A 17365-nucleotide genomic window follows, 5' to 3' on the forward strand; every position below is an offset into this window, starting at 1 on the left:
CGAAACCGGTCGTGGGCTGTCGAGGAGTTTTCAGCAACCTTGTGAGTAGTTTCCCTCATGAACATATTTTAAGTAGTGTGTCACGGCACAACACAAGCGATGTCTGCCAATAGATAAACTGACAGCATTCGTCAGACTCCAGTATGTACTTGGGTTTTACGGAAAGTGCCAGTCATTGCTCCATGAACATATTTTAAGTAGTGTGTCACGTCAGCGCACAAGCGATGTCTGTCAATAGATAAACTGACAGCATTCGTCAGACTCCAGTATGTACTTGGGTTTTACGGAAAGTGCCATTCTTGTCATTGCTCGTTGAGCGAGGATCTTCGTTCACAAATGTCCGGCAGATGAATGCTAAAAGATCGATTTTTTCCTGATTAATGGACATCTTCGGTTTGGACGCAAATTTAGTTGGTGAATCAGTAGATCTATTTACGCCTGTTCTTACGGTAGTGGGGTTTTTCTAACAACCAACTGCGTAGCTGTGCGATTGTGCACACGGACTATCGTAAACAAGAGATTCAACTGGATGCAGTTTAGCCTCCTGTCGAAACCAAATTTGTGTAAACCAGAGTAGTTGTCTAAATCTGTCCAATTTGGTTCATCTAGAACACGGAAACCGGGGGACTGAGCCCCAAGACGGACGTGGTCTGTCGAAGAGTTTTCAGGAACCTTATGAACAATGCATTGCATCCAGACACTGGCTGTCGAGCTGTTTATATGCTTGAATTCTGTTTGACTATTGAGGAACAACGCATGCTGTCCAATGTGTCATTGGACATATAAAATTGGGCATATAAAATTGAGAGATGCAATTGCTTTTCGTCATCAAAACACGTTCGATGATTGGACTTCATGAAAGAGACTACAAAGTCACTACACATAGATTTAGCCGGCTCGTTTAGGTTTGAGGGAGAACGACGACAATCGTGGGAACGGGAACGCAAAAACCATAGGGACATTCTTACTGAACTTACAACGAAATCTCAGCAAGTAGCATAGCACTTTTTAAGGGAAATTCGGTGACAAACACCTGTTGTTGCATTATCAAACGAAGAACTGTGCGATCAACTGTGTGGTCTCCAGGACCCATCATACAGTAAAATGCTTCGCTTTTCCTAGTAGGATTATGTCAGCCTCCGGTGCTTCAAAGCAAATTTGGCAGTTTAGGGCTTGACAGACGTAAGAAGCCCTTGAATCTAGACTGTTCATTTTCAACTGTTCTACTGTGATAAGACTTGATCAGGTGAGAAAGTTCAATTGGAATATGATCGAGTTGGGGACGTTTTCAACGCTAACATTTATTCCTGCTAGGCTAGAGAATTGTTTCTCATAGCTTATGTGAGGGAAATATATTGCTCTCAAACAGTGTGTTTATGATAATCTTTTACTCTGTGATCCTGAGGATACGACCACAAAATATCATCTTACGTTCAGGTGACCGGATTCGAACCCGGGACTGTTCAGCAGCTTGATGAGTTTGACAGAAATACGTGTATCAGTCTCTTGGCTTTTGCATGTTGTTCTAGTCGAATCAATAGGACGGGGTTAACTGGCACCCTTTTCCCGTAATTCTGTTCTTCTGGCACCCTTTTCCCGTAATTCGGTACTTTTTACACAAAATTTTCAGATTCTGATTGTCCTCTTTCGAACCAAATTCCAAACCATGACAAATTTAAGTCCCTCTCCCACTCCAACCGTACAAATGTAGGCAACACAGACAGGTCAAACTAGGCGCTTTCTTCAACAGTCATGTGGGGTAAGAGAACAAAACAACTAAACGGAGAAAACCGACAGGTGGTCGTGAATAGACTGGTCTGTTGAAGGGACGCGAGATGTGAGAAGATTCAAACAGTGACTCTGACAGTCTGGTGCACACGCAGATGAATGTCTCGCACTGTGGGCAAAAAGGACAAAGGGGCTTGTGTGTGTGTGTGTGTGTGTGTGCGTTCGCTACCAGAAAGCCGAGTAGAGGTTTGTGAGTGAAAATGAATCAGCCAGCTGAGTTCCTGCTCTTTTATCGTGACGTTCCGTGGGCTGCGGAATTTATGCGGCACTGAGTCTGCTTCAGAGCTGTAATAAAAACAGACGACTGAGTGAAAGGGGTGCGGTCATTTCGAGGATAGCTTAGCTGTGTTGTCGCTATCGGAAGATTATGAGGTGGCTTAAATTCTGCTAAAAACACATCCACAGTGGCACACTTATTCATCGCATCTATATTCTGTGTGCGTTTGACAGCGGGGTACAAACGAATGCGGTAAAACAGATTGGTTGAGAACTACAACCATTAGCTCCCCGTCAACGGATAGGCTTCACTGACCTAGACAGTTGCAACGTATGGTGTTCTTGTCGCAGTTATTCGTCGTGGTTCTTTCTAACATAAAAGTGGGTTTGATAATCATCGCATGCCCGCCTTACATCCCTGGTGGTTTCCACCGAATTCTAATTCGACTTTCTTCCGCCGATATCTTTTGATTTTTTAGCAGACACATCCCAAAAGTTGTCTGCAAACCCCAGGCTTTACATTGAGCTCTTCTGATGCTAGCGGAATTGTAAGAACTAATTTTTCGCTGTCCTATTTACGTTGATAATGCATGCGAAACAAACAGGACATGGGAATGTGTTGTGAACAAAACACTTCTTCGAAGGATTACATGACCTCTCACCGTATGTGGTGCGATTAGCACTGTTTACCCGATAACCGATTGTAGATTCGATCGCGCAGCCATCCTGACAGTACTAACTAACGTGAGGCTACAAAACCGTCCACAGATCAAGTAGTTCTTCATAAAAACACTAAACTCATCAAGCTGGGACTACACTTAATATCACCCTCGTCCTCCTCATCCTCCTCATCAGATATAGCAACATTAGAGACAGCAACGTCAGTGTTGACACTGGTGCTTTGTTGATATACCAATAAGAACAGGCTACATTAAATATTCAAAGCCTTCTACTACCTGGTATCCGTTCTTTGAAAGTGTTCGGCCTTCCTCTCGGATTTTGAAAATAAAACGGTCATCTTGAGCAACTTGGATCTACTAACCGGTTTCCTGATTCACCTCGTGGCACTTCCTTGTATTCGTGATCCACAGGGAGTTAATATGTGATTTGAAAATATTCCATAGGCGTTTGATGGAATTCGGTGAGGGAGAGCATGACGTCAACATCGCTTCAACGGTTGCCGCAGATCTTGAAACTTGAAGTGGTGAGGAGAATCCTCAGACAAAACCTGACGGAGGCAGTCTTCATTCCTTCAGGTAGTAATCATTATCCATACTCAGACATCGTCAGCGTACCTGGCCTGGTATCCAAGTGGCTCTCATATTGTATCTTCGTGGCAGTCATTCTAAATTTTTATTCCAGTCATGCCATTTGATCTAATTAATCCAAAGTCCTACCAAAGCGAAGTCCACTTTCACCACTTTAGTTCCACTCCTTTCATCCACACAGGCAGTCAGAACATGTCGTCGGTAACTATTAATTGGACTGTTAACGCCGTTGCTGACCGAGTCACGTGTCATGAAACCTCGAATCCACGTAAGGCATTGTTGAAAAGAGATGGGTGGAGATTTCTATGCTCGCTGAGTTCCAAAGCATTGTGCGTCGAACGGACAGCGATCAATGCTAAATGAAAATCATTTATCAGCGCTCAGGTATCCAACGGTTTGTTCTGCTTGCTCCCAGTGTGTTTACCTGGCAAGTAGTAGCATTTATGCTTGACACAATCAACTGAGCACTTGATCCAGTGTTGGACGATAGCTTTTCAGGCTATTAACGCTCAGGCAGGTCATGTGACCATATCGGCAAGTGAACCAATGGCATCACATGTACCGCCAGATGGACTGCAGGTGTCTGAAATTTAGGTTGCAACGTGCAATACCAACGTGGTGAGAAAATGGCCTGACGATACTGAAGCCAACTGATACAAATCAATTTAAGGGATAAAAACTGGATCGAGTAGATTTTCCTCCACAAGATAGAAATAGCATTTTATCTGTTCTACCCAGTTTACACACCGCGAAGTAGATTTCAGCTTGTGAAAAACAGCCAATTGGAGTAAGTGGACCTGAACGTCTGGCCAAGTCATGAAGATCCATTAACGGTTTTAAGATCAGCTGGCAGTTCAGAGTTAAAAAACGCTCCCAATTTGAGCTGACAATTCTAACAATATTTCTTTCGTTTATTAGCGACAGACTGGTACGCACTTGGGCAACCACTACTCGGACACATCGATTTGTTTCGTGTCCCTTAAAACCTGAATACACCGACGTCTGGAGTTTAAGTTAAAGGATATCAGTGTGTCACCTGCAGGCCGCTGTGCCTGGACTAACCGCTGACACGACCTGATCTGTCACAATTAGCTAACGACGACAGCATGGCGTGAAGGATTCAGTTGAGTCTCTCGTGAAAACCAAATTAATTTGGAAGCGAGTGTAGTTCTCGAAAACAGTCCAATTTGGGTTCAAGTAGAACATGAGGTTGACGGAAACTCGGGGACTGCGCCTACCTGATGAGCCCGAACTGGAAGAGCGAAACCGGTCGTGGGCTGTCGAATAGTTTTCAGCAACCTTGTGAGTAGTTTCCTTTATGAAGGATTTTCTCTTGACATGAAGCAGCTGCTTTGGTTCAGATCACGCTGTCACTATGTGCTATAATCTGGCCCTGTAGGAACTAAATCAACCGACTGTCGAAGTCGATCACATATACACTGAGTTTGCCAGTCTTGTCACAGGTTCAACGATCAGACGTTGAGGATCCTCAAAAGTCATTGACCGTGTGAATGCGAACCAAGTAAAGTATGGACACGAGACGGGGCTAAGCCTTGTAGGTACTATTCAGACAATGTTTCTAACAGATTACTAGTGCTAACGGACAGTCAAGTTCACAGGGGCTGGCTTGAACCGTTTGCGAAGTCAGGTTGAAACGAGCAGATGGAAGCTCGGCTGCAATTACAAAGCAACCCAGTCCGTTAGGGCAAATTAGAGAGTAGCTGCTGTCCTACCTGCGTAACCATCCCATAACCTCATAAAGGAAACTACTCACAAGGTTAGCGAATATACACTCATTTGCAAACTAATTTGTTTTTTTTTTGAGAGACTCACCTGGAACCCAGCTGAATCTCTCGTTTGTGATGTTCTCAGGCAAGTTTGCTGAAAACTCTCCGATAACCCACGACCGGTTTCGCCCTTCCAGTTCGGGCTCATCAGGTAGACGCAGTCCCCGAGTTTCCGTCAACCTTATGTTCTACTTGAACATGTGTGCAGCACATTCAGTTGAAGAATATCATAAACGAGATGCTCAGTTGAGTCTCTCGTGAAAGCCAAATTGATTTGCAATTGAGTATATTTCTTGAAAACATCCCATAACCTGTTCAAAGACCGCCAAATCTAGTTTTTCTGCGTTTTTTAAACATCAGTGGTGGACAGAGGCTGTGGCGAAAAAAAACAGGGAGACTGATAATTTTCTATGGCCCCACTGATTATCGTGACTCTGTTCGTGAGACTGATAATTTTCTATGACCCCACTGATTATCGTGTACCCTGTTCGTATTACCCAAGTGTACTGACCAGGTCATGCATCAGTTCGACAGGAGATCGTCATAAATTATGGATGTTAGTCAATTTTGGCGGTCGCCAATCTCGGAACGATCCTCTTTGGTAACCTCACAAGATGACAGGAATTTTGTACAGGAAGTCTCTAAGCACATCAACAACAACTCAACCTGTGAAAATTAAATTTCCTCAAAAACATCTCGCAAAGATGTTTGCGTAGAAAGCGCATGCGGATAACAGCTGATGCAGTCCTTAGTCAGGGAGAAGTTGTCGTTCAGGTAAGCCCAAGAAGGGGTTAATAGAGTGCCCGACTGTATCGCCTGCTGGCTCCGCGGGTACGTTAACTATTCCAATTCAGCTAAATTCTAACCGTCATGCTTCTGATCTTGGGAACACATCTTGGGTTTGAATCTGACACGAAGCCACTGATTAGCGGTGGCTAAACTGCGGGACATCCGTGCATACTTGATCTATCCCAGCCATTTGGAGCGCAGTCGAATACGGTCCTGCCCGAAGATGCTTGGTGCTGATGCATGAACACGTAGCGACCAATGCATGCCCAAGGTCACGACATGACCACCTGTGCCGGCGTGCCTCAATTAATATTCTAGAATTTTTTCACATTGGTATTCGATAAACATTCGCAATGATTTGCACACGTAATGTGAGTGGAATCTGTCATTTACCAAACACATCCTTTCTGTAAATACTGGTTTTCCTCTAAACATAGCACACTATTCACACGGTCGACAGCCCATCACAAACGAGAGAATGAAGTAGGGTCGGTTGGGCGTCGCATCAAAGCTGGATTCGTATAAAAACGAGGCTAGTTGTCGGAATACAGGTTTTGCTGTTTTACGGTACTCGAGATACCACAATAGCTGGACACTGTCTATCCCTGGGTAGAGGGTGCTCTATACTCGTTTCAAAAGAGACCTAACCAGCATGTTGGGGCCTCTCCATCCACAAATTCAACTCACCAATAGGCGTTATATCTGTGGATATTGTGGAAGAACTACTTAAGATCTCGTGATCATTTATTCCGGAATGTGTCACTGACGGAACGGGGTTCATGCACAGCCTGTACTTCATTGAGGAGTGCGAGATGGACCAGTCGCAATTTATTGGATCACGAAATGATGAAGGTAACCTAAAACTGTTATATCTGCTGATTCTCCAACCTGTGGTGTCTGCTGCTAAGCCGCTCCAGTGCCTAGTGCCGGAGAAGGGAACACAACCGCTATATTCCCAACAAGCGAGTGCGATAGTGAAAGTTACGACGGCCGCACGCTATTTAAAGGGGACTTTCTGACATTGATCCAGGCTGTCTGATAGGCGTTAGCAAACACCCATCAACATCGATCGTGCCTCTATGAAACGCCTGAACGCTGATCATATTCGGTCGTGCTTCTGTGATATGCAAGAACAATCATCAGCTTTTACTGAATTGATTGAATGATTGACTGGCCTGGATGCTTGCCGGCTTTCCTGTTGAGATTTTGGTGGGGCAGTAGGTTCCGGGCGTTCTCAGGTTACATTCAGGAATCTGACCTTCCTGAAAAAACAGATGCTTTCAAGGAGAGATGTGAGTGGCATTACCTGAGGAAACGCTTCTACTACGCATATGCAGTTCCCCAGTTAACTCAACACGGTCACTGCCTGGCGACTGAAACCCGCAATGAAAAGCAAACAGGATGTGCCTTATTCTCTTCAGTGGCCTCCAGAAAGTCCTCCAGGAAGTATTTTTAACACAGATGTATGCCAGTCAATCTTCTGGTTTCGTTACAGCTCTAAAACATGCATAAAAGGCAGATCCAGTGATAACGCATCAGGCTTATGAACTTCAACAAATCAGATCAAGTTGTATTCATGTTTGTGCAAGTATCAAACACGAAGGGACACCCCTTGCTTCACACTGCACGCAATAAATAGGCATACAACTCGGCCAAACAAACACAGGACAGGAAGTCATCAGAGTTCCGTAATCCTCAACGGAAAACTACGGAACACGTGTAGCAGTTACACTGCAGATAAGACACACCTCGCGTCCCTTCAACAGACCAGTCTAGTCACGACCACCTATCGGTTTTCTCCGTTTAGTTGTCTTGTTCTCTTACCCCACATGACTGTTGATGAAAGCACCTAGTTTGACCTGTGTGTGTTGCCCACATTTGTACAGTTGGAGTGGGAGAGGGACTTAAATTTGTCATGGTTTCAGACTTGGTTCGAAAGGGTACAATCAGAATCTGAAAATTCGTTTGGAAAAATTCAGAAAACCCATCCAAACCTACCAACCGTACGATCGGTATATTTTCGTGACCTGCACTTTTCGACAGAACAGACAATTCGTCCGGTTGTAGGTGGTTCTGGGGTTTCTAAAGTCCACATTCACATCACTCGTGTTAGAACGAATCCACACCTAAATTTATTGATCGAAATTTGATTGATTCTTCCACTATTGCACATGCAGGCCACCGAAATCTCGTGATCGTAAAGCTGACGCGCTTTACGGGCGATAGTCGAGGGAGATTGAATAGACGAAATTTCGGTATTCCCTAAAATAGCATTCTCTTGTCATTAAAGGTGAAATAGGTGTCAGATCTACATATGCACATGGGGGCAGATACTATCGAGGATTCGACAGAAGGTGAATATAGCGATGTGCGCTTTCTTCATGACTGAATGGTTCTATTAGGGTTTCTACCGTGTGTGGAGTACAATCGGATGAATGGAAGCACTTTAAGAGCCCTGAATCATGAGTAAGGTAGGTACTAGGTACTGTAGAGCTTCGTTTTGGACTGAACCTGCAAACAATCAAGACTTTAGGCTAAGGAACAGTTTGGGTGTTCCAGAATGACGCGTTTGCTTTGATTTATCGCAACAGTGCTCTTTGGCTCTTTCCACCGAAAGCCTGGCCCTGAATATCGTGCATTTCTGAGTCCAGGCTTGGAGCTGTTATGCCATCTCATTGTGGTCCAAAGTGAAACACCGATACTGAAGTTCGATCACCCGAGACACAAGTGCATGGAGGTCGTTTGTCACCAACATGTTTTAATTTCTAAGATGTTTACGCAGATTGTTTATCCGTCATGCACGTTTAGAACTAAGTAATATGTCGTGTGATTTGGACGTACTTGGATTTATGTGAACCGCAGCTGAAGGTGTAATGACGTAGAAGAATTAACAGACCCCTATGCGACCCCAGCTGATACGGTTCGACCATGCGCTCGTACAAGGACTTTTTGTAGGGTCAAAGTGTTACGTCGTGTGTGACTCGATTCGAAAATTCCAAGTTTTCACTTTATAGATGCAACATAACAAAGCCATCAACCGGATAGTATGCAAACTGTGATGCATAGAGGTTATTTTCAAACTTCCACGTTTTCTGAGTCTCCAACTGTGGTCCAAACAGAAATACCTTGACTTTCAGCGCTCTTTGCTGTGAACGTATTGACCGTGGTTCGAACCCAAGCTCTGCATCTCGACTGTTCCCGTCTAGGCTTGGTTAACCTGACATTATCTCATGCTTACTTTGGGTGGCACGGCAGTCAGGCACCGAAAGGAAGCTTCAAATGAATGACTATTACCAGCGAACTACACGCATTTGCAAACAAATTTGGTTTCGTGAGTGACTCACCTAGAACCCAAGTTAGTCTCTCGTTTGTGATGTCCCCAGGCAACTGAATGTGCAACACCAGGCTGCCTCATGTTTCAGTCACTAGGATTTTCAAAACATCTCGATAAATATATGGACGTAATACACCACTCATAAAGTTACTGGAAATTCTTCGACATCTCACAAACGGTTTCGTCCTTCTTGGGGCTCATCAGGCAGGCGCATTCCCCCAGTTTTCGGCCTGGTGCAGCACATCATCCTGTTCATCATCATCATCATCATCATCATCATCATCATCATCATCATCATCATCATCATCATCATCATCGTCATCGTCATCATCATCGAGAGCATGACATCGGTGTCAACACCGATGCTTCACTGCCGTACGGACAAAGCTACTGAACCGTTTGGTTCTCTTAGTGAGCAAAAGGCTGCGTGAAAAAGTGTGCTATGGATTCACATTTTACAAGTTCCGCAAACATCTGGAATGCCAAGTACATGTCCTAACCAGAGTAGTCTATGAAGCAACTAGTCCATTTATCGTGGAAGAGTTCCTTCTTCCATGGCCACCTAGCGTACCTCAGCATTACCTTTCAACTAATACTTCGGAGACACCGATAATCAAACACTGACATCTCTCGTACGTCCTTTGCGTGTAGGGGTCGCGTCTCTGCCTTCTAAAGCAGTATGGATCGGATCGCCGCAGTGTACACTCTGAGATTGACAGACAAACTGATGACATGTTGACGCTATAGGTATCGGAGGTTGGCAAAAGCTGTTCTGGCTTTCCCGATTCGAGAAGTAATCACACCTCCAGCCAGTCCACCGGGACATATACAGCTGTCCAGGTAAACAATTTATCTACCCACATCGATTGACTAGTCTTCGAGCATGGGGTTCGGGTTTGATCTCACCCAATCTTGTAACAGCACTTTACACTTTGCAGGTGTGAAGCGCATTCCAAACCGTGCGCCAGAGTCATTCAGGTTATTTAAAATGGTTTGCATCTTTGAAGGATCTGAACCAAGGAGAGCAATGTCGTCCGCATACTCGATGTTTGTGAGTGAACATTCTGGGAGCATTTTGCCTCTCGAGGTTTCAGAGGTAGGCAGTGAAATTCCAAGCAGTACATCAATAACAAAGTTGAAGAGAAAAGGTGAGAAGGGACACCAGTGGACGTGGTGAACTCAGGCGAAACCTGCCGTATACTCGTACGCGCCCTCAGGAGTTAGCATACAGTGCTCTCATAAGGTATATAAAGTTGGAAGGAACACCTTCTATTACCAGACACTGCCAAAGTTTCTGACCTACTTTTGACGAAATGACGATGTTGCTAAAAGCACAATGTCGATAAGCTGTTCAAAATCACGCTGAACCTGTTCTCATTATGTCACTTTGAACAGCAACATTGAAGGGTTCGTAAATGGAAAAAGTATCTCAAGATTGGATGCTCTTTTAAACTGGTAACCATTTAGCCGCAGCCACCTGTCTTTTGGGAATTCACTGCGAGTTCATTGGTTGCTAAAGCGAGAAAAATTGCGTATGTTTTCGGTCAATTTTCGTCTCCAACCAGACTGTCAATTTCTGTCAGTTTTGCAGTTTAGCTAGGCAGATTTGTTTGTCGTTGAAAGAAGAGCGATTTTGCGGAAAACAACGGATATTTTGTGCGTCGTACGATCGTTTTAGCCCGCCGAAACAGCCAAACTCTGGCACTGATTACTGAAAAGTCTTCTATTGCGATATCTCGAATACCGTACCAAATGAAATATGAGGCGGCTTTTGTGCAGCAAATTCAGTTGAAGAAGACCACAAAAACGAGAGATTTAGTTGAGTATCCTGTGAAAACCAAATTGATCTGCAAAGGAGTGTAGTTGTAGCCATTTTCAGTTCAACAATATTCAGCTTGTAAGTTGGAAGGGATACTTTTGTAGTAGAAATTTCGACAGGCTTTTCGGGTCCATTATTTTGACCGCCCTCATTTTGTTAGGCGCATTCAGCCAAGTGGCGTCTTGAAAGGTAAACGTCATCAAACGTAGACTTGACAGCAGCAAGGTAATGATATCGCTGTCTGCCCCGCTGAGCAAAGGGATCGTGACAGTGAACTCATTCACTCGAGCAACTACCATGCTGAAGGCCGAATGAACTTCTTCGAAGTTTTGTTTGCTACAATTAGATTACCTGTATTTTTGGCCGGTGCTAAGTCCACCCGATGATAACAGAGTCATGCTGGGGTTTGTTTATTTGATTTTGTATCTCGTGAATCATTCAGATATACCTTACCTATACAGTTTTGCTTTCTCACGAGTGGACAAAACGGTGCGACCGCCCATTTGATTACAATCAAATGGGATAAAAACTTCAATAAAACATTTTATGTTGGGGAGAGGGGGTTGGTTACCATTTGCGAGATGTCGGTTCTTGCAGTTTGGAAAACATTCCGCTTATTTGGGGATAAGTTATGGACAAGTCTTCTCAGAGACGTCACCATCACATGGAGAAGGCCTGGGCCATGAGGACTCACCTTTGTTGCGTCATCATTGGTGAATCCGGAGCACTCGTTAGAAATCAAACGAAAAAGTCCGTCCGATCCTGCGGAAGACGATCGGAAAAAAACGGGGGCACAATTGAAATTCTGTCAACTCAGAGCTCCTGTCAATCATCTAAACCGATTCTAAATTGCCCAGAAGCTATTTCCTCAAAGGGAGGAATTTTCTCGAACCGCTGAATCTGTCTCCTTCAGAGCTAGCATTATTTCACGCTGGCTGGGTTGTTAATTAGGAAACAGAATATTAAAAACACTGAAAAAAGGTTGAGCTGATCTTCAAGTTGAAAGACAATCTGATATCCTACGTTGAAAGCCACTGTGTATCAGTGTTCGAGCTTATCAGCTCGCAAAATTCATACTGTATGTTGTTTGATCCAAAATATGCCTTGGTGTCAACGACAGTGCCAGGAGGTTGACCATACCATGAGTTGCTTAGTATGTCTTCTCATAAGGAATTAAAACGTGTACACTTTCTTCTACGGTTCATCTGAACCATGATGGTTGTAGCTCTGCTTTAATAGGCAGGGGGCTTAAGAGTGGATTTTACTGCCTGTTACTTGCAGTGGATTGCAAGAAAACGTGTGCTCTGAGACGTGAGTAAATGTCACTCGACCAATAACTGATCGATATATTGGTCGGGTCGATAATATGATATTAGTGTCTACTAGTCTGGGTCGAAATGAGAAAAAACTTGTACTGTAAAGATGATAACCACAGAAATACTCTGGTAAAATAATCTCTCGTCTAGAAGGGATGGCTTTTTTGCATAATACTCACATTCCTGGCAGTAATTTTAAGAGGAGGACACAAGATGAAGTACTGCGACAAGTACACTCATTTATAAATCACTGGTTTTCACGGGAGACTCATAGGGATCTCTCGTTTTTATGATATTCTTCAACTGAAGATGCTGCACAAAGGCTGCCTCATGTTTCAGTTGATATGATATTGGAGATATCGAAGTATATTATCATAAAAGGAGACTACTCACAAGGTCGAGGGATTCGTGTCAGGGCGCTCCCAGACAGAAGAAAAAGCACATGTGCAGACAGTGACGCATCCCCAAGGTCACCATCGGTTCGACACGTCCGGAAAGTAGGTGAGTCGGCGGCTCCCACGAAACACGTCTTAGCAACACACGACCAGCGTAGTGGGCCTGAGAATGTTCACGACCGGAACACCACCATTGGCTGTACGGAACGAACAAGCGAACGACCATATTTGGCCAGTTATTCATCCCATATATTCACGCAGACGCTCTGTATGTTTTGTCCTGGCGATACAACCGCGTGCCGAGTTCTCTGTCTCCTCCTTATCGCGTAGTTTGGCAGGCTCAGTGCAGGCGTAACCAATAGCTCGGCCACCGCACAATACAACAGTTCGCAAGTGACTTGGAACAACGGGATCACATAAGTCAACTTGTCAAACTGAACAGAATACGGACCGTGTGCCTGCACAAAGTGGCTCTTCATGCCCTTAATCATTCCTGTTTAATAGTGAAACACATTCAGCTTTCTCTCCAGTTCGTTTTCTTTTACAACTTGCGTAATTACAGAATCGTTGGCGGTTATCCGAAGCGACTTAGCTAGAAATGACTCATGAAAGCCTGTCCTAGCCCACTATATTTTCTAAGCACGTTTCGAACTCACTTGGTCTCGTACTTTGCAATAGGACTCCGTTTCAAGTATTTTAGTTCACTCAGTATAGTATTAGAGGAAGATATTCAACCAAGCCTTTTTCAACTCCTTCAGCGATGATGTCTGTGATGTCTTGGGCGTCTGTTGCCCAGGAACGATGCCGAAACCACCAAAAAACCCTACACCATAGCTTTGTTGCCTCGGGAAACAACTGAAAACCTGGCCCAATGGGGTCAAAGGCGTACTAAAACGGCTCTGTTTACCGAGTCCGTCACTGGACCCGGCACCGGATGGCGGTTTGGGTAACCAGGACGTCATTCTGGGTGAGCTAAAAGTCCAGCAACTTCTGACAGGGCTAACCACCCTGTTTGGTTTCGGTGTGCCAGTTTCTTTCAACGATGTGCACTGTGAATTAACTGATAGCTCCACACTAGGAGAGACTCGTGGCACCCACGTGTGAGGAATGTGCTGTAAATCGAAAGCTGGCTTGGTAGCCAGCCGTCGAGTTCACGTCAATGAAAGTGAGAACACAAACGGTGTCGCCCAGTTGGCTTGCTCTGAGTATTTACGCTTTTTTCTACGATAATTGACCTGAGTCAACACCACCGGCACGCACACCCCACCTAGCATAATGCAGACAAGCTTGGCTGGTGTCCGCTGGTCCCAACAGGAATAAGAACCACTCTCGCATCTGGCTAACAATCTCCGTCTGTCTTGTGATACAAAAACCTCACTGTTCGTCAGATTGGAGCAGTATTTTCCTGATCGATCGTCTATCAGCTTCAAAACCAGGTTACGGGTGTTCAACTGGCAAGCACAACGGGACGAATCATCTTCTGGTGGCTCTGAGCAAGCCATCGGTCAAATGACGGCCTACTCGTCAGAAGCCGATGACTACAGCGTCTGGTTCAAACCGTGGATTGCGGTGTGTCATTATTGGAATCCCTTGCGGACAGTTTGCTTACTAGTGTTGACCTTCTGGCATTTGCCCGAGGGTTACAGTCTGGCATCATGACACCGGAGCAAGTCCTGTCACTTTTGGACCTCCACACCTCCAAGACATCTCCACACATTTGGAAAACTGTATCCCGACGTCGTCGTCAGATAGCCCATCGGGTGCCGGTCAACCGAAAACAGATCCGCCCAGCCAACTACGCCGCTATCCAGACTCTATACCACCAAACACGGAAAGATGCAACGTCTGCTGTGCTCAGTGGGTCTAGGAAGGATCTATACAAAAGTAACTGGGGCCTACCTCTGGACACCGTGCAGTATTGGAAACACGTGGATAGCTGGCTAAGTCGCACAGCCAATTACAGGCGAGGAAGCCGACTGTACGATCCGTTTAATGGGTACTTCGTCCCCAGATCTGGATGAACTCATGCTCAGGATGCTTCACCGGTTCAATTCCAACGCCTTCGCCGGGTATTTCAACTCGGCTGCATCCGAAGGGTGTAACACCACCACCGACGGAAGATAACGAAGCCCTGCCATAGACCTAGCTGCGTTGATCAGCGTTGCAGCGCGCGCAACAGGAAAAGCTGAGTAAGGTCTTGGGGCTTCGGAACCCAAGGTGTTTTCAGCCAACTGGTCCAGTACCTTTTGAACAGACAAGTACTGACAATGTTCTGGCTACTTTATCAAGAAGCATCAGTGTACATGTGTCTAGGTTCAAATACAAAGCCGAAAAAGTATTTTGATGGGGATCGAATATACTGCAGATATCCTATTTTCGGTTCAGTACGGTTAGCATTGAGATTCGAAAGCATCCGGGCATTTCAAATCTAAAATTCAAGAAAAAGTTAATCGTTCTGTTGTTCTTGTGCTGAAGAGACAATGGTCAGTGAACTAACATGGCTCAAGGTGTACAAAAGTGGATGAACTCTGGACAAATTACTTATTCAATCTGATACCAGTAAGCCGATTCAGGTGAAGGAGAGATCTACTCTCATCAGTATCAATGTTTGCGGTAAGGAGGTTGCGACGTTTCGAATTTTAACGTTGGGTGACGAGCGGTCCCCTAACGATCTCAACACGATAGGACGTTCGGGCTAATCCGCCCAACCAGATGTTAGGTAGAAACGCAGAAGATTTCATTTCTGAATAGCGGTTGCAACTGCACACCAGATAACGGGGCAGCCCACTGTTCGACGGGCCAAAACGAATGGCGGACGGCACACGTCCTACTAGGGTAGATGCGACAGAAGGTCATATCCAAAAGTGGACATGTCCGTGGTTAGTCAGCACGTCGAAACCCGAAAGGTCAAGGAGAAAGGGCAGACAAAAATCGTTTGGCTATCAGGGAGAACAGCCTGCTCGATGCGGGTGTAGACCCGAGCATTCACTGCTGGACATGCCTAAATAAATCTTAAATCAGGCGTTACCCAAAAAAACACTTGAAAGGACACGGAGAAACAGGTTGGGGCTAGTTGATAAAAGGTGGGAGTAGATGCGATTTGGCAAAAAATCCGTACCAATAGAGAGGTTATATACGGTGGAGATTACCGACAACAGATCTGACACCTGCTGAAATGTGATGTGTCTGTTTGCTCTTATCGTAGAGGATACTCACGTGCAACACAATGAGTCCTCGCTGGAACCATGCGAACATGTTGTTGGAGCGTCCGTACACTCAGTGATTTTGCCGATTCACTGTATATGTGCTCAAGGCACACATTTTCCATAGCCTAGGAACGACCGTCTGTATCCCGGGCAGCAGGGAACCGAAGGCACAACGAGGACGACAATGGGCTAAAGTTCCGCGAAAGCCAGCGGGCACCTGTAAGTAATATCGGTTTCATTGGCGATGCTCATATAGAGAGGATACATGGCGATCTTGGTTAGATACCCGCACCGAAGCTGACGGACGATGAGGTGACGACGAGGAACGATGGTGACAGCAATTTTTTCGTTCTTTGCGGAACAGGAGTGACTCACGGGTGAGGAGTGCTGGGTAGTAACACGAATCTGTCCTAACTAGTGACCGGAAGTTACTTGCTCCTTGTCATTTTGAGGATGTGATTGATGACTTTATCATGCTCAGATTAGTGGGCAATCCCAACTTTTGCTATAAAACAACCGGCTGAACTTGTTGCTTCACCGACTACGCAACGAGTATCGCATTTTGAAAAGAACCATTTTTATGGGTCTGCCGTCAAGACCAAAACATAAATTAATTGAGCGTTCTTGTTTGAAAAGTGAAAAAACCAGACATCAAGAGACGTGAAAAGGATATTTCACGACATTCCATAAAAAATCGTCAAACCAGCGCCTAAGAGCCTGTGATTGATGTTCACCATTCCCATTTCCATATGCGTCAGATGACTCATCGCATGAGTCATACCCATTGTCAATGTCCTAATCTTGCTGGTCTCGCGACGCCATATCACCAGCCTCTGAGCTACAAAAATATTACACACCATTTTGTTGGGAGACGTGAAAGTGTGACCAGAACTGGGGGGAAAGAAACAACCCAAAAACACCATTTTTATCCTAGTTGCAGAAACATAGACACTAGCTGAGACGAAGGTCAACAAGAGCCTTTTTGGGAAACCGAAAATCAAAGGATACGTTGCCATGGGTAATCAGGGTTTGAAATAAGGCGCCATAAAGGATGGTGAACTTTTTTGCTCCCACACAGGAACAGTCGTGAGCTTTCCACACTCTTCAGGTCTCCGACGGTATATTTGAATCACACACTCAACCGTAGAAGAGACCGACAAATTAAAGCCAGGAGAAATGGCGTGGGGGTCTTCTCCAGATAAGCCCCGCCAACCAAAAAAGGCTAGAAAATGGAGGGTGAAATTGGGATATGTCATTACTAATTTGCATGAAAAAATCCGTTTTCCGCTAATTTTGTCTGGATTGTGTCCATCAAAGTGGCCGCAGTTCGATCTGGTACTGCATACATGAACAACTCTTTAGTGTCCCGGCAGATCCCTCCGAAAATACACTGCTGGGAAAGGACTCGTCCCACGTGGCTTCTCCGGGGGGAGATTTGGGGTTCCTC

General features: G+C 45.0%; 1 protein-coding gene across 1 annotated transcript in view; it reads left to right on the forward strand.

Moving 5' to 3' along the window:
- Nucleotides 1-17365, forward strand: part of T265_09961 (hypothetical protein) — a gene marked incomplete at both ends in the record, with an annotated part of 31849 nt that overhangs the window by 1534 nt on the left and 12950 nt on the right. Inside the window, one exon of the mRNA XM_009176195.1 lies at nt 14137-14281. Within this exon, the coding sequence (XP_009174459.1) occupies nt 14137-14281 (145 nt within the window). The remainder of the gene's footprint in view (nt 1-14136; nt 14282-17365) is intronic.

The sequence above is a fragment of the Opisthorchis viverrini genome (genome assembly GCF_000715545.1).
Source record: "Opisthorchis viverrini unplaced genomic scaffold opera_v5_320, whole genome shotgun sequence".
Taxonomy (NCBI): Eukaryota; Metazoa; Platyhelminthes; class Trematoda; order Opisthorchiida; family Opisthorchiidae; genus Opisthorchis; species Opisthorchis viverrini.